This window comes from Stegostoma tigrinum, chromosome 1 (genome assembly GCF_030684315.1).
Source record: "Stegostoma tigrinum isolate sSteTig4 chromosome 1, sSteTig4.hap1, whole genome shotgun sequence".
NCBI lineage: Eukaryota > Metazoa > Chordata > Chondrichthyes > Orectolobiformes > Stegostomatidae > Stegostoma > Stegostoma tigrinum.
Window position 1 is genome coordinate 1,221,346 of NC_081354.1, and position 18,338 is coordinate 1,239,683.

The 18,338-nt window shown below is 45.1% G+C and overlaps 1 protein-coding gene across 4 annotated transcripts in view; it reads right to left on the reverse strand.

Annotated features, from left to right (window-relative positions):
* Positions 1–18,338, reverse strand: part of bdh2 (3-hydroxybutyrate dehydrogenase, type 2) — a 68,521-nt gene that overhangs the window by 30,845 nt on the left and 19,338 nt on the right. For all 4 annotated transcript variants that reach the window (XM_048529014.2, XM_048529023.2, XM_048528994.2 and 1 more), the window contains 2 exons: positions 6,955–7,051; positions 2,313–2,421 (listed from right to left, as the gene is read on the reverse strand). In XM_048529014.2, the coding sequence (XP_048384971.2) occupies positions 2,313–2,421; positions 6,955–7,051 (206 nt within the window). The remainder of the gene's footprint in view (positions 1–2,312; positions 2,422–6,954; positions 7,052–18,338) is intronic.

Genomic DNA, 18,338 nt, shown 5'->3' on the forward strand with positions numbered 1-18,338 from the left:
ACCGGTTAGGGAGGCAGAGACAGGTTGGACTGGTTTTGGGATGCAGTGGGTGGGGGGGGGAAGAGCTGGGCTGGTTGTGTGGTGCAGTGGGGGAGGGGACGAACTGGGCTGGTTTAGATATGCAGTAGGGGAAGGGGAGATTTTGAAACTGGTGAAGTCCACATTGATACCATATGGCTGCAGGGTTCCCAGGCGGAATATGAGTTGCTGTTCCTGCAACCTTCGGGTGGCATCATTGTGGCAGTGCAGGAGGCCCATGATGGACATGTCATCTAGAGAATGGGAGGGGGAGTGGAAATGGTTTGCGACTGGGAGGTGCAGTTGTTTGTTGCGAACTGAGCGGAGGTGTTCTGCAAAGCGGTCCCCAAGCCTCCGCTTGGTTTCCCCAATGTAGAGGAAGCCGCACCGGGTACAGTGGATGCAGTATACCACATTGGCAGATGTGCAGGTGAACCTCTGCTTAATGTGGAATGTCATCTTGGGGCCTGGGATAGGGGTGAGGGAGGTGGTGTGGGGGCAAGTGTAGCATTTCCTGCGGTTGCAGGGGAAGGTGCCGGCTGTGGTGGGGTTGGAGGGCAGTGTGGAGCGAACAAGGGAGTCACGGAGAGAATGGTCTCTCCGGAAAGCAGACAGGGGTGGGGATGGAAAAATGTCTTGGGTGGTGGGGTCGGATTGTAAATGGCGGAAGTGTCAGAGGATGATGCGTTGTATCCGGAGGTTGGTAGGGTGGTGTGTGAGAACGAGGGGGATCCTCTTTGGGCGGTTGTGGCGGGGGCGGGGTGTGAGGGATGTGTTGCGGGAAATACGGGAGACGCGGTCAAGGGCGTTCTCGATGACTGTGGGGGGAAAGTTGCGGTCCTTAAAGAACTTGGACATCTGGGATGTGCGGGAGTGGAATGCTTCATCGTGGGAGCAGGAATTGGGAATAGGGGATGGAATTTTTGCAGGAGGGTGGGTGGGAGGAGGTGTATTCTAGGTAGCTGTGGGAGTCGGTGGGCTTGAAATGGACATCAGTTTCAAGCTGGTTGCCTGAGATGGAGACTGAGAGGTCCAGGAAGGTGAGGGATGTGCTGGAGATGGCCCAGGTGAACTGAAGGTTGGGGTGGAAGGTGTTGGTGAAGTGGATGAACTGTTCGAGCTCCTCTGGGGAGCAAGAGGCGGCGCCGATACAGTCATCAATGTACCGGAGGAAGAGGTGGGGTTTGGGGCCTGTGTAGGTGCGGAAGAGGGACTGTTCCACATAACCTACAAAGAAGCAGGCATAGCTGGGGCCCATGCGGGTGCCCATGGCCACCCTTTGTAGGAAGTGGGAGGAGTCAAAAGAGAAGTTGTTGAGGGTGAGGACGAGTTCAGCTAGGCGGATGAGAGTGTCGGTGGAGGGGGACTGGTCGGGCCTGTGGGACAGGAAGAAGCGGAGGGCCTTGAGGCCATCTCCATGCGGAATGCAGGTGTACAGGGACTGGACGTCCATGGTGAATATGAGGTGTTGGGGGCCAGGGAATTGGAAGTCCTGGAGGAGGTGGAGGGCGTGGGGGTGTCACGGACGTAGGTGGGGAGTTCCTGGACCAAAGGGGAGAAAATGGAGTCCAGATAGGTGGAGATGAGTTCGGTGGGGCAGGAGCAGGCTGAGACGATGGGTCGACCAGGGCAGGCAGGTTTGTGGATTTTGGGAAGGAGATAGAAACGGGCCGTGCGGGGTTGGGGAACAATGAGGTTGGAGGCTGTGGGTGGGAGGTCCCCTGAGGTGATGAGGTCGTGAATGGTGTTGGAGATGATGGTTTGGTGCTCGGGTGTGGGGTCATGATCGAGGGGGCAGTGCCGGCTTTGGGGAGAAAGGGGATTTTGGGGCTAATAGACTGAGTTTTTGGTTAGTGGTTTTAAAAGTTTGTATCATTGCTGGTCCTAGAATTTTGTAAAGTAATTTTAATTAGTAATAAATAGTTTCTGTTTTACTGTCTGAACTCTTTGTGATAATATAGCTCGGGGACAGCAAGTTGAGGGACAGGTCAATCGGGAGCAGTTATTGTGATAGCTTCACAAAACTTTCAATAAATGTTACAGATCCATCTCCATTTTGTGTTTGATCATGTGGCTACTTCTGTGTCTGTGACAATACAGAACTCTCACTTTGTTATTATGATATCTTGTTTGCCAAATGAGCTACTGCGACCAAAATGAAAATGTCACTGATTGCCCAGAAAAACATCCTGAAAGTCAGGATCATAAATGAGTCTTTATAAACAAACGACTATTGTCTTCAATGTATTGTCTATGCTGGAATATATTATTCACTGGGTTCCAAAGGGACTTACCTTCGGTAAAAAGGCTTTGATCATCAAATACATACTGCGGACATTAAGATTCATGGTAAAGTCCCAATCTTTGTCTTCACAATCCAGAATTGTGCCATGATGAACAAAACTAAGGTAAATAAAGAATAAAGAATGAAAGGGAGGAAAAACAAAGCATGTTTTAATGAATCTCTGCAGTGACAAAAGAACACCCATACACTCACAAGTAAACAAGCAGGCATAGTAAACAAGTGAAGATGGCACTCAGGAAAGCACAGGCTTCCACAATGCTGTGTGAACACAATGTCATTACAACTGTGCTGTTCTTCCTGAGGCCCCCTTCCTACCGGATTGTTTTTTCTTTGTGGTTACAGAGCATCAGTCTTTTTATTAAGAGGCTTCAGGCCAACCAACATTTAACAAGCTATCTGCAAACTCTGCTCACATTTTAACTGCTGTGACAAATTCCACCGTTGCAGCAGAGACATTCAAAACAAATCAACAACATTTGATTGCTTGCCCTAGCTCACAATGTCATTGTGTCTTTAAAACAATTCCAGATCTGGATCAGCACCTTCACCAACAACTAATCAGTTTAGGTCCGACTGTAACAAGAACAAAAAATTGCTGGTGAGATCAATCTGGTCTGGGAAGAAAGCAGAGTTAACATTTTGAGTTTGGTAACGCTTCCTCAGAACTCTGGACTCGAAATGTTAACTCTGCTTTCTGCTCACAGATGCTGTCAGACCTGCTGAATTTTTGCCAGTAACTTCTGTTTTTGTTTCAGATCTTCAGCATTCATACTCCTTTGTTTTACTTTTGGATCCTACTGTACCCATGTACTAAATGTATCAGTTTTTGAGTTATATCATTTAGAAACATGCTAAGAAACAAGTGCAAAAACATTACTTTGGTCCACCCTCAGTGCTGAAGGTAATACAAACCTATACCAACCCTTCACAAACAGGTCCTTGAACAATGGGCAGACCGGTTCTACACAACTATGAATGTTCATGAAAGATGAACAATGCCATTAGTATCTGTCCTCATTCAATACAAGCAAACTTTCTAAGCTGAAGACATTAAACATTAACATAAGCAACAGAAAATTGATTCAATATTCAAAGGAGTTAGTGACTTATTAGCTCCATGTATTTATCCAGGGTATCTTTGCCTGGCACACCTGCCGATTATACCTGCAACTAAATATCACAATGGATGCTATACTGCGTGCTTTTATTTTCAGATGCTCAGTCCCCCAGAAAATAAAGAATGTTTTTGCTCTGCGGGCAACAGGGAATGGTACATTTAAAATTTTGAATTCAGTGAAAACAGAACACGGTGTATATTGTGGGAGTACACCTGCAGGACCTGAAATTGGCCCAGTGCAACAATTTGAAGAGAGATCATTTGACCGTGGAAAATCAACCATTTTAGCCACGCAGTTCGAGAAAATGAGCCTCTTTTAAAAAGCCAACAAGTTAGTGAACATGCTTTGCAAACACCTGTTTGAAATGGATTCCGAATTTCTAAAAACTGCTCTGCCACACTTAGTACAATTCAGACCTTTGGCTCTCACTAACGGTGAATTTAGATCCTTAATGTGTCCTGCAAATGCCAAGTACTTGCCTAGAAAGACTAACGTTACATGACAGAACAAAGCCAGTGTCGTATCCTGTTGGTGTACATTGTGTGTCATCAATGTTCCTAGATTATGCTGAGGAACAGCGAACAATGTATGCATATTGTTTAAAGAACAAGGAGTTTTGATGCCTATTGCATTTATGGCCAAGGTCACTCATTCATGGAGGGCATTCATTCAAATAACCAACAACAATGATTTCAGCACAGAATGAAACCTGCCAGATAATGGATGCTGTAAATGAATAAACAACTTTTCATTTGAATGCACTCGCTTTAATAAAACCCTGGCCTCATTCTTGATTTTAATATCAATGTTTTTGGAAAAATAATAGGCATGGGAACGCATTGTAATATAGGCCCACATATTTGAAGAGTTTGTTTCAATTGTTTTAACAGAGCATGAGTCACTATGTGGGCCAGCATTAACTACCCATCTCTAATCTCACTTGAGAACGTGGTGGTGAACTGCCTCTTGAACTGCTGCAGTTTCTGGGGCGTAGAGATATCCACAGCGCTGTCAGGAAGGGAGTTGCAGGAGATTGATCCAGGAAACAAACAAAGATTTGGCTCCAAGTTAGGGTAGCTTGTCAGAGTGGCCAGGAGGGGTGGTGTTCACATATACATGCTGCCCTTGTCCTTCAATGATAGAGATTGTGGGTTTAGAAGGTGCTGCTGAAGGAGACTTGATGAGTTTCTGCAGTGAATCTTGTAGACAGTATGCACTGCTGCCATACAGCAAAGGGAGAGAATGTTGAAAGTGGTGGACGGCACACCATCAAGTGGCTGCTTTCTCCTGGACGGTGTCGAGCTTCCTGAGTGTTGTTGGGGCTGCACCCACTCAGGCAAGTGGGGAGTATTCCATCGCCCTCCTGACTTGGGAAGACAGCAGGTGAGGTGCTGACCACAGAATTCAAGCCCCTAACCTTCAATGACAGTTGCAGCATTTATATGGTGAGTCCAGTTCAACTTCTGCTTAACATTAATCCCCAGAATGTTGATAATTGGATAATGCCATTGAACATCAAGGGGCGATGTTTAGATTATGTCTTGTTGGAGATCATCATTACTTGGCACTGATGCAGTGCAAACATTGGTTAAAACTTATCAGCCTAAGCCTGAATATTGTCCAGGCCCAGACACAGACTGCTTCAGTATCTGAGGAGATGAAAGTCATGATAAATATTGTCCAATCATTAGCGAACATCCCCACCTCTGAACTTATGATAGAGAGAAGGTCGTTGATGAAGCAGCTGTAGATAATTGAGCCTAAGACACTACGCTAAGGAACTCCTGCAGAGATGTCCTAAAGCCGAGATGGCTGATCTCCAACCACAACAATCATTTCTGCAGAAGGGTCCAGACCTGAAACGTCAGCTTTCCTGTCCCTCTGATGCTGCCTGACCTGCTGTGTTCATCCAGCTCCAGAGTGTTATCACCATCTTCATTGTGCCAGCTAAGACAGTAAGCAGTGGAGAATTTTCCCCAATTCCCCAGTTTTGCTAGAGATCCTTGATGCCACACTTGATCAAATGCAGCTTCGATGTCAAAAGTAGTTACTCCACTTCACTTCTGGAACTTAATTCTTTTATTCAAATTTGGACGAAGGCTTAACAAGGTCAAGAGCTGCATGAGAATATGAACAAACTTTTCATCACTTTCTTGATGATGGAGAGTGCACTGACAGGTCTTTTGTTTTGCTTTTAGGTAATTTCTACATTGTTAGGTAGATGATAGTATTGTAACAGCTTAACTAGGGGAGTAGCTAGTTCTGGAGCACAAGTCTTCAGTACTATTGCTAGAATATTGGACCAAGTCTTTGCTGTATCCAGTATCTTCAGCTATTTCTTGACATCACACAGAGTGAACTAAATTCATTATCATCTGTGATGCTGTGAACCTCAGGGAGAGACTGATGTGGATCAGCCACTTGTCACTTCTGGCTGAAATCAAATGCACTTGTATCAGCCTCACCTTTCCCACTGATGTGCTTGCCTCCTCATCATTGAGAGGGGGGATATTTGATGAGTGTCCCCTGCCAGAGTTCTTTTTTAATTGTCACCACTGTTCATGACTGGCTGGACAGGACTGCAGCACTCAGATCTTTTCTGTTGGTTACTTGATCACTTAGCCCTGTCTATCACATGCTGCTTATGCAGTTTGGCATGCAATTAATCCTATTTTGCAGTTTCACTGGGTTCCTACCACACTTTCATGTATAATTGGTGCTGGTCCTGGCATGCCCTCCTCCTTTTCACCAAACCAGGGTTGGTCTCGTTGCTTGAGGGTAATAGTAAAATAGAGTATATATTGAGCCACAAGGTCACAAATTGTAGTCAAATAAAATTCTGCTTCTGTTGATGGTCCACAATGTCTCATGGATGCCCAGTTTTAACCTGCTACATTGGTTTAAAGACTGTCCCACTTAGCAAAGTGATAGTGCCACACAACACAACAGAGGGTATTCCCAATGCGAAGACTGGACTTTGTCTCCATGAGGACTGTGTGCTGTTCATTCTTTTCAATGCTGTCATCAACAGATGCATCTGAGTCAAGTAGACTGGTGAGCACAGGGTCAAATAGGTCTCGTTGGTTCCCTCATCTACTTGCCACATGTCCTCAAAACATTAGCCTGGGGTTCTGGATTACTCATCTCGTGACATCACCATAGCGCCATACCTTCCTTTAACGACAGGAGGTTAATTCCTTGAAATTAAAACATTTCGTAGCAAATGGTAACCTACTTCCAAACTGCAATTGTAAACATTAGATTATTTCATTCCATTCTTGACTGTTATCATTAGTAAAATTCCACATATTATTTTCAATTTTTCATCAACAGCCTATCAATAACTTACTGGGTATGCTATTGACACTTAGCTCATTTTGAAGGTGAATTCACGGACTCTCTGAAGGTAACAATGGTCTAAATTAGTGACAATATAAAAGGTGAGAGGCAAATATCCACTCTGTCAATATTAGATTTATCTTAAAGTATACTTAATTTTAATATCAATATTACCCTGCACAGTTAAACAGGACGTCGATCTTTTCAATTTCCTTGGCCAGCATTTCTACTTGCACTTTCTGAGTCACATCCAGTACTTTAGTTTCAATACCTGTTGGGAAACAAAAACATTGAATAGAAATTCAGGTTAGTTTATTGTTTAGCAACAAGAGACAATAATGGTGGATTCACAATTTATGTTGTGCAGAATTACACAGGATATGTGAAACAGAATCAGATCCTTTAGCCTGATCAATCTATGAGTGTTACAATCCAATCAAATTTCATCCTGTCCTACCTTATCTTACTCTATCAGCACAATCCTCTCTTTTCTCCCACACGTGCTTGTCCATTTTCCCTTTAAATGTATCGATACAATTCACCTCCAAATTCCATACTTTCTCTCTCTGCACAAAGATGTTTCTTCAAAATTCTTCTACTGCATTAGTATCTACAGCATGGCAGAATTAAGCATTTCAGTTTGCGATTGAGAAACTCAGGTTGAACCAAATGTGCTAAACTTAAATAAGGACAGTCACAAAGGAATGAGGGCAGGGCTGGCTGGAGTGGACTGGAGAATGAATGTAGCAGCAAATCACACAAACTTAAGAAAACAATTCACAAGTCACAACAAGAGTATAGCCCAGTAATGAAGAAATACTTGAGGAAGGAGACAAACCAAGCATGGTCAGCCAAGGAAGTTACAGATAGCATCAAATTGAAAGAAAAAGCAAACCATGTGGAAAACATTAGTGGCGAGCGTGAGGATTGAGAAAAATTTAAAAACTAACAAAAGTTAACCAACAAAACAATAAAGGGAAAAAATTTTGAGGGTGAAGTATAAAATAATATAAGATAAACAGTAACAGCGTGCTATAAGGGTCTAAGACTCTATTAGAGCTTCTTTAAAAATATAGGAAGGAAGAAAGGGCTAAAGAAAACACAGGACCCTGAGAGGATGAGGCTGGTGAGGTAATAATGGGGAACCAACAGGAAGCAGGACAGTTGAATAAGTAGATAAAAAAATGTGAAGCTGGATGAACACAGCAGGCCCAGCAGCATCTCAAGAGCACAAAAGCTGATGTTTCGGGCCTAGACCCTTCAGGATGAAGGTTCTGAAACGACTAAATCAAGGAGCAAGGGACATAAACACAATAACTATCACTAGGGTAAAGTACTAAAAGAGAAGTTGCTTGAAAAGCTCAGCAGGTCTGGCAGAGAAATAAAAGTCAATGTTTCTGGTTCAGTAACCTTTCTTCCTTTTCTTCCAGCAACGGGATCGGGACTGCATCCATCTCAGACTCTGAGGTTTCCTTGACACCAGACACGGGGGGAGAACCTACAGTTTCTGTCAGGCCTTCTAGCTGTTCTGAGGGGCTGGGTAAGTTTTGCTCCTGCCCAGTTTGTGAGGAAATGGCTTTCAGGTGATGCAATTGTTCATTATGGACTGTATCACCTACATCTGCAAAGGTACTGGTGGAACTTCCTCACACTAAAGATGACCGCCAAACCTTCCTTCTCTACCTGGGCATACCTGTGTTTGGCATAAGCCAAAGTCCAGGAAGCATACACCATTGGGCATTCCTCTCTGTTGGGCCATTGGCGAGCCAATGCTTCCCAGACACTGTATGAGGAGGCACCACATGTCAGCACTACATCTTACTTTGGATCATCGTGGGCCAACAGCTTAAAAGAAGATAGATGCGTTTTCACTTCCCTTAAGGCTGCTTCTTGTTCTCATGGCCATTTCCAAGGCTGACCCTTCTTCGAAAGCAGGCATGAAGGTCCCATGTTGGAGGCCAGGTTACATGTGAATTTTCCGTAATAATTCACTAACCAAAGGAAAGACCTAAGCTCTGGTACTGGCAAGGGAATCGGGGCTCGTTTGATCGCTCTCACTTTCTCTTCTAACGAGTATAGCCCAGTTTTGTTGACTCTGTAACCCAAGTGGGTCACTTGGGCACCTAGAATACACACTTTTCCCCTCTAAGGTGTACGCCTGCCTGGGAGAAACGCTTAAGCATTATGTCCAAGTTCTCCAAGTGCTCTTTATTGGACTTCCCTGTTATTAGTACAACATCTAGATAGATGGCAACCTGGGGTAGTCCTTATAAAATGTTCTTGATGGTGCACTGGAAAAGGGTGCAGGCTGATGTTACTCCAAATCACAGCCTTGTATATTGGTATAAACCCTTATGGGTATTAATTGTAGCATAATTCTGGGACTCCTCATCCAGTCGCAATTGTAGGTAGGCATGGCTCATGTCCAGCTTTGTAAAGGATAGCTCCCTCAACAACTTTGCGTACAAGTCCTCTATGTAAGGGATCGGGTATTTATCCAGCTGTGAGAAGTGGTTTACCATTTGCTTAAAATCTCCACAAGGGCAAGGTTTCACAATCAGTACAAGTGGTGCTGCCCTTTCTGCCAACTGCACTGGTTTGATGATTCCTTCACTCTCCAGCCTCCTGATTTCCACCTCTACTTTTGCCCACAAGGCAAATGGCACCAGGTAAACCTTGCAAAACCTTGGAGGTGTGTCCTGGTCAACATTTAAAGTGGCTTTGGTCCCTTCGATGGTCTCAAGTCCTTCTTGAAATATGCCCGGGTATTACACTAGAACTTTACTGAGGCAGCCATTTCCCAATCAAAAAATGTTGAGCCAATCAATGTGAATCTTTCCCAAACAATTCCACCCCAATAGGCTTGAGCCTTTTACTACCATCAGTGGTAACTGCACCAACTACTTCTCATAGGAGACCGAACCAAACCGAACTGCAACTGTTCCCTAGTATATGATCTCAGTCTGACTGAGCTCTTGCACAAGCTTAAAGGTTGGAGTACTGAGTGAATCTTGTCAATGACAGATTTTGGAACCACAGATACTACTGCACTGAAATCGATCTCCATGGCAACTGGGTGGTCATTTAACTGAACCTTAATTTTAATTGTGATCAGAGATAATGGGAGCTGCAGACGCTGGAGAATCCGAGATAACAAAGTGTGGGGCTGGATGAACACAGTAGGCCAAGCAGCATCTTAGGAGCACAAGAGCTGACTCTAGGCCCAAAACGTCAGCTTTTGTGCTCCTAAGATGCTTGGTCGGCTGTGTGCATCCAGCCCCACACTTTGTTATCTCATAATTTTAATTGGCTCTGATTTGGGTGTCACTAAGCAAGTTAATTGTTCCAATCCACGTACAGGGGGCGGGCTTTATAGGGTGTGCACTCTCCTGGGTCAGGTTTTGTAAGACTCCTTTGCTGTCTCGAGCCGCTATTACAATGGCTTGCCAGCCCAGATCTTGAAGAACTGTTTAGTCGCTTGGTCAATGCTCAGCCTTGCTGTGGCATTCTGCTGTGGGCTGGCCTAGGGTCCCTCTGCTTAGGATATAATCTACGTGAGGCTTTGTAATTGCCTACACTCAAGTGGTGTTCCCCAAGCTCAGTCAGACAGGTGAGATTGCCACTTCCATTGGGATGCTGTGTAGTTCCCATGCTCCACTAACTTCATTTTCTAATGATAGAGCCAGCTGTAGTGCTGGTGTCCAAATGGGCTTCAGCTACTAGGTGTTTCTGCCTGGTAATGTCATTAATCTCACATACCAAATGGTTCAGGATGTGAGTTTGCTCGCTGAGCTGGAAGGTTCGTTTTCAGACGTTTCGTCACCATTCTAGGTAACATCATCAGTGAGCCTCCGACGAAGCGCTGGTGTTATGTCCCGCTTTCTATTTATCTGGTTAGGTTTCCTTGGGTTGGTGATGCCATTTCCTGTTCTTTTTCTCAGAGGATGGTAGATTGGCTCCAAATCAATGTGTTTGTTGATGGAGTTCTGGTTGGAATGCCATGCTTCTAGGAATTCTCGTGCATGTCTCTGTTTGGCTTGTCCTAGGATGGATGTGTTGTCCCAATCAAAGTGGTGTCCTTCCTTATCTGTATGTAAGGATACGAGTGATAGTGGGTCATGTCATTTTGTGGCTAGTTGATGTTCATGTATCCTGGTGGCTAGCTTCCTGCCAGTTTGTCCAATGTAGTGTTTGTCACGGTTCTTGCAAGGTATTTTGTAGATGATGTTCGTTTGGCTTGTTGTCTGTATAAGGTCTTTTAAGTTCATTAGCTGCTGTTTTAGTGTGTTGGTGGGTTTGTGGGCTACCCTGATGCCAAGAGGTCCGAGTAGTCTGGCAGTCATTTCAGAAATGTCTTTGATGTAGGGGAGAGTGGTTCTGATTCCTCAGCAATAAACCCAAACAAACAGACAAAACGGGCTCAGAAACCATAACCACTCCCAGTCGCGAACCATTTCAAATCCCCCTCCCATTCCTTAGACGGCATGTCCATTCTGGGCCTCCTGCAATGTCATAATGATGCCACCCGTAGGTTGCAGGAACAGCAACTCATATTCTGCTTGGGAACCCTGCAACCCAATGGTATCAATGTGGACTTCACAAGCTTCAAAATCTCCCCTCCTCCCACTGCATCCCAAAACCAGTCCAACCTGTCTCTGCCTCCCTAACCTGTTCTTCCTCTCACCCATCCCTTCCTCCCACCTCAAGCCTCACCTCCACTTCCTACCTACTAACCTCATCCTGCCTCCTTGACCTGTCCATCCTCCCCGGACTGACCTATCCCCTCCCTACCTCCCCACCTATACTCTCCTCTCCACCTATCTTCTTTTCTCTCCATCTTCGGTCCGCCTCCCCCTCTCTCCCTATTTATTCCAGAACTCTCTCCTCATCCCCCTCTCTGATGAACGGTCTAGGCCCGAAACGTCAGCTTTTGTGCTCCTGAGATGCTGCTTGGCCTGCTGTGTTTATCCAGCTTCACACTTTATTATCTTGGATTCTCCAACATCTGCAGTTCCCATTATCTCAGGGAACAACCTGACAGGATCGACTCTCTCTTTATCCCGCGGGGTCTTGAGGATGCTATGTGCTGAGCAATCCTGATGGACGTGTGGTGAAAAGGTGTTTTTCTTTGCAATTTTTTCCACGAGGGTCAAGTGATACGGCATAGTCCAGCTAATTGGAGCATTCTGCACCAACAAGGCCAGACCCACCCTTCCCAACATGCACAGCTTGATGCATCGAACAAGTTTCAGTACAATTTTGGCAGATAGAAACAGGGGCTCACTGCTCCTGCTGTCGTTCTCACAGGGCTGTGCTCCCAGTCTGCTTCACAGTAACCGTGACTTACTGCACACTCCTCCCAGTAACAAGGTTAGAAACAAAATTAGAACCCATGGAATAGGGGTGATGTTCTGACATAGATTGAGGATGGGTTATTGGAAAGAAAACAGAGTAAGATAAATGCGTTATTCTGTGCTCAATAGGTTGTGACTAGAGGAGTACTGCAAAGACCCGTGATCCTGCACCAGCAGTTTACCTGCATCTCAACGGTTTGAATATGGGGAGAAAATGTAATATTTCCAAGTTTTCAGATGACACAAAATCAGGAATGTGTGCTGTGAGAGATGCAGTGAGACTTCAAATGGAACTGGGTGAGTGTCTGTGGGTAAGAGTGTGGCAGATAGAATATAATGTGGGTAAGTGTGAGTTTGTCCACTTTGAAAGATGGGGTGTAGGTGCAGAATATTTCGAACATAGAACATAGAAAAGTACAGCACAGTACAGGCCCTTCGGCCCACGATGTTGTGCCGTGGATTAATCCGAATCCAAAAATACACTCCCCTCAATTCACTGCTGTCCATGTGCATGTCCAGCAGTCGCTTAAATGTCACTAATGACTCTGCTTCCACGACTACCACTGGCAAACTATTCCATGCGCTCAATAAAATCTTAAATTTTCAGAGATTGAGAAATCTTGAAGTCCAAAGTGTTCTGGGTGTCCATGTGCACAAATCATAGAAAGCTAACACACAGGTATAGCAAGCAGTTATGAAGACAAGTGGCACATTGGCCTACATTACAACAAGGTTTAAGAACAGAAGTGCTTCAGCTGTATAGAAGCTTGCTGAGAGAGCACCTCAATTATTGTGTACAGCGTAAAGACCACATCTTTATATTCCCTTTATTTTTATTTGTAGACTAGGTCAGATTACTTACAATTGAGTACAGACTTGGGTATTTGACCCATCCCACTTCAACAATTAACAATAACAAATAATCTGATTACAGGATATTAAACAAACACAAGCTTCCGTCTGAACTTAAATAAAGGTTCCTGCAACATGCCTATGGCTGTTTGGACACAGGGAGGGAACCAGCCACCACCCTGAGCTTCCTGATGCAAATACACCTGCTTCGTGTGCTCAGTCTTTACTTTAGCTCTCAGTCCATTTCCTTTACGTTATTTGATCACACACTCACACTCCAATACAGTGAGACAATGCAATGATGTGCTTCAGGTCACCCAACTGCTCCCGCCATCCCCGGCCTTGCGCAAGTGTGTATGTCTGTGCATATCTGTTTGTGTTTGTGTGTGTGTGTGTGTCTGTGTGCACGTGTCAGTGAGCCCAGGAGGTGAAAAGGGCCACAGCCTTGCTGAATAAGCAGCAACTTCAGCTCTCCAGGAAGTTACTGTTAATCAGAACTGAGAGTATTTCTTTCTCCTGAGAATTCAAGGATTCATTCCCATTCCAAAGCTCAGTTATAAGTAACAAAGAGAAGGGATCAATTGTCCCAGAGATGGATCTGCTGGAAAATTTCAAAATGGTGGGAATTGTGCGGCACTTGATTGGGGAGAAGAATTGGGAATCGGATTTGGGACGTCAGACATCAGAAGGAGCACAAAGGAGTTTGGGGAGAGTATGGACAGCTCGCTAGGGCAGAGAAAATATATAGGACTCTGTATGTGTGTGAGTGAGAGAGAGAGAGAGAGAGTGCGAGAGCATGACAGAGTGTGAGAAAGAGCACATAAGAGCTCTTGTCCTCTTGAGCCTTCCATTTCTAACTTTTTCATAATTTTCCATTAAACTGAACCCACCACTCAAATATTTAATTTAAAGCTCTATCCCCAGCACTAGTTTTGTGATTCAGCAGGACTCTGGCCCCAGTATGATTCAGGTGGAGCCCATCCCATTGGGAACAGCTCCCTCCTTTCCTAGTACTGTTGCCCATGTCCCATGAACTCAAACTCATTTCTCTCACACCAATCTTTGAGGCACACATTTACTTCATTAATCTTATTGACCCTGTGCTAATTTGCTCGTGGCTCAGGCAGTAATCCAGAGATTATTAACTGTTTGGTTCTGCTTTTTTAAATTCGGCCCCTAGCTGCTCATATTCCCTCAGCAGAACCTCTTTCCTTTCTCTATTTATAGCATTGGTATGTACATGGACCATGACAACGGGATCTTTCCACTCCCATTCCCAGTCCCACTGCAGCCCAGATGAGATATCCTGCACCCAGGCACCAGGCAGGTAACACAGCCTTCAGGACTTGCGATCCTGGCCAAAGAGAACACTGTGTATTCCCATGATTGTACTATTCCGGATTACAACCACTTTTCTCTTTCTTCACTACTTCTCAATGGGCAGTTTGTTCTTCCTCCCTGCAGTCCCCACTCTCATTCACACAGGGAGCAAGAATCTCAAACCTGTTCAACAAGCTCAAGGGATGAGGCTCCATCAGCATTACCTCCTGGATCCCTCTATCTGCCCTTGCTCATAGTCACACTGTTCTGTCCCTGATCACTGACCACATCTCAGGGAGTTAATCAGAGAAGTGTGACTGTCTCCTGAAACTCAGCATCCAGGTAACTCTCCCCCTCCCTGATGTATGAAGTTCAAACTCCAGCTCATCAACTCTGAGGCAGAGTTCCTCCTGCACCCGCAGTGGGGTCCAGCAGATCCCACAACATGCAGTGACGACATATCGCCTGGCCTGAGATCTCTATTGTAATGATGTGGTTCTTAGCTTGACTCTTAAAAATGTCATACTAGTCTTTAAGTTTGTAAACTGAAAATATTTTCCCTACTTACCTTCAATCTGAAAGTAAACTATGATGCTGTATATAGTCAAATTTGTGGCTATCATCAGTCAATGAATTTACAGTTTACTTGTTATGTCACTCTTGCACTGGACCCCGAATCCTAGGCTTCAATTTATCCTAGATAATGGGAACTGCAGATGCTGGAGATTCCAAGATAATAAAATGTGAGGCTGGATGAACACAGCAGGCCAAGCAGCATCTCAGGAGCACAAAAGCTGACGTTTCGGGCCTGGACCCTTCATCAGAGAGGGGGATGGGGTGAGGGAACTGGAATAAATAGGGAGAGAGGGGGAGGCGGACCGAAGATGGAGAGTAAAGAAGATAGGTGGAGAGGGTGTAGGTGGGGAGGTAGGGAGGGGATAGGTCAGTCCAGGGAAGACGGACAGGTCAAGGAGGTGGGATGAGGTTAGTTTTTTTTGAAAAGCTCACAAATTATAGCCAAAAAAATGCAAAAATTACCTTGTTCTGCTCTGCCCCAAATTCCCACCAAATTCCCTGAACTAATTCCTCACTTGGGCTGCGTCTTACTTCCTCCTGACCACACAAAGCTTATTGAGCATGTTTCTTTGAATTGACTTGACATTTCTATATCAATATCATTACCTCCATTTACCTCCTCACTGCCACTTCTGGCTTGCCTCCTCTCTCAGCCTGCTGCTCCATTCATCTTCACTTCTCTCTGGCATTTGCATGCCCTTGGGGGAGCTGGGACTTGAACCTTGCTGCCAAATTCTAAGGCAAAGGGTACAATTCCTGTGCCACAAAAAGTCCCCACCTTCTGGGCGTGCAATCAAATGCTCCATCTATTGGCAGAGGTTGATCATTGCTGGTCATAAAGTACAGATCAACTTCTGCCACTAGATGGAAGCTTGTCATTCTAAAAATCGCTCTCTGATGAAGGGTCCAGGCCTGAAACGTCAGCTTTTGTGCTCCTGAGATGCTGCTTGGCCTGCTGTGTTCATCCAGCCTCACATTTTATTATCTTGGAATTCTCCAGCATCTGCAGTTCCCATTATCTCTGATTCTAAAAACACAGTTGGGGAAAATCTGGCCCGAATGAAAACAAACTGATTCTGGAGGTTGAGAAAATAATTTTCAGATTTTCCCCTCAAGGTTCAGGAAAAAGGATACAAAATCTCGCCATTGAGAGGCAGCTACTTATGTACATCTCATTATTTGTTAATTTCCATGTAGCTCCTCATTCTTGACCTTCCCTAAAGGATAGAAGGTGACAGTTCCCAACATGACAGTCAGAGTGTTACATAGATACAAACAAGAGCAGGCCCCTTGGCCTTTCAGCCTGCTCCACCATTTAATTAAACTTTCATAAGGTATGGGCATCACTGGCCAGAGCAGCATCTATTGTCCATCCCTCATTGCCCAAACAATTAAGAACAAATCACATTGCTGTGGTCAATGCACTGTGCAGCTGGAGGAACACAGTGGGTCAGGCAGCAGAGAAGTAGGAAAGCTGATATTTCGCGTTTACACTTTTCATTAGGATCATGATGAAGGGTGTAAACCCAAAACATCGACTTTCCTGCTCTTCTGATGCTGCCCGACTGCTGTGTTCCTCCAGTTCCGCACTGTATTGACTCAAACTCCAACATCAGCAGTTCTTGCTATCTCCACATTACTGTGGGTCTGGATTTTGATCCTACGTTTACTTTAAAAAGGAGTTGAATATCTTTGCCTGCAGTTATTGTGTGCGCTACCAGGATAATTTCATTGCCACTGATCATGAGATAAACTATTAGTTAGCTCTATATAGACTGGCAAGCCTGACATCAGTGGTGGGCAAGGTGTTGGAGGGAATCCTGAGTGACAAGAATTTACATGTATTTTGAAAGGCAAGGACTGATTAGGGATAGTCAACATGGCTTTGTGCATGGGAAATTGTGTCTCATGAACTTGTTTGAGTTTTTGAAGAAGTAACAAAGGGGACTGATGCTCATGGTAGGCTGGTTAGCAGGATTAGATTACATGGAACCCAGGGAGAACTAGCCATTTGGATTTAACTGGCTCAAGGGTAGAAGATGGAGGGTGGTGGTGGAGGGTTGCTTTTCAGACTGGAGGCCTGTGATCAGCAGTGTGTCACGAGGATTGGTGCCGAGTCCACTGCTTTTTGTCATTTATATAGATGTTTTGGACATGAACATAGGAGTTGTGGTTAGTAAGTTTGCAGATGACACCAAAATTGGAGGTGTAGTGGACACTGAAGAAGGTTACCTTGGAACGCAACGGGATCTTGATCAGATGGGCCAATGGGCTGAGGAGTGGCAGATGGATTTTATTTAGATAAATGTGGGATACTGCATTTTGGAAAGGCAAATCAGGGCAGGACATATACAGTTAATGGTAGGGTCCCAGGGAGTGTTGCTGAACAAAGAGAATTTGGAATACAGGTTCATAGTTCCTTGAAAGTGGAGTTGCAGGTAGATAGGATAGTGAAGATACGGTTGCCTTTACTGGTCAGTGCATTGAGTATAGGAGTTGGGAGATCATGTTGCGGCTGTGCAGGACATTGGTTCGGCCACTGTTGGAATGCTGCATGCAATTCTGGTCACCTTGCTGTGGAAGGACATTGTTGCCAGGGTTAGACAGTTTGAGATATAAGGAGAAGCTGAATAGATCAGGACTATTTTCCTTGAAGAGCCAGAGGCTGAAGGGTGACCTTATTGAGGTTTATAAGATCACGAGGGCCATAGATAGGGTAAATAGACAGGGTCTTTTCCCCAGCGTGGGGGAGTCCAAAACTAAAAGGCAAAGGTTTAAGGTGAGAGAAGAAAGATAATAAAAGACACCTAAGGGGTAACATTTTCACACAGAGATAACAAGAACTGCAGATGTTGGGGGTCAGAGTCAATACAGTGTGCAACTGGAGGAAGACAACAGGTCAGGCAGCGTCAGAGGAGCAGGAGAGTTGACGTTTTGGGTCGAGACCCTTCATCGAGATTGAAGTTGGAGAAGGGAGCTGGGAAATAAATTGAGGGGGGAGCTGGGGGAAGTAGGTGGGATGGCAATAGGTGGATGCAGGTAGATGTAGTGGGAATTGGTCAGTGGGAAAGGTGGTGCAAACATGTGGGGAAGATGATGGATAGGTTGCGTCAGGTCAAGGATGTGGGGATGAGAGGGAGGGTTGGACACGGGCTCAGGCCGGGAGTAGGGAGTGTATAAAACTGGTGAATTCCATGTTTAGGCCATTGGGCTGTAGGATCCTGAATATGAGGTCCTCCAGTTTGTGGGTAGTGTCACTGTGGCACTGGAGGAGGCCCAGGATGGACATGTCACCCAGGGAGTGGGAGGGGGAGTTAAAATGGTTCGCGACAGTAAGGTGTTGTTGATTATAGCGTGCAGAGCGCAGGTGCTCTGTGAATCGGTCACCAAGTCTACACTCAGTCTCACTGATGTAGAGGAGGCGACATCAGGAGCAATGAATATAGTAGACCCGGT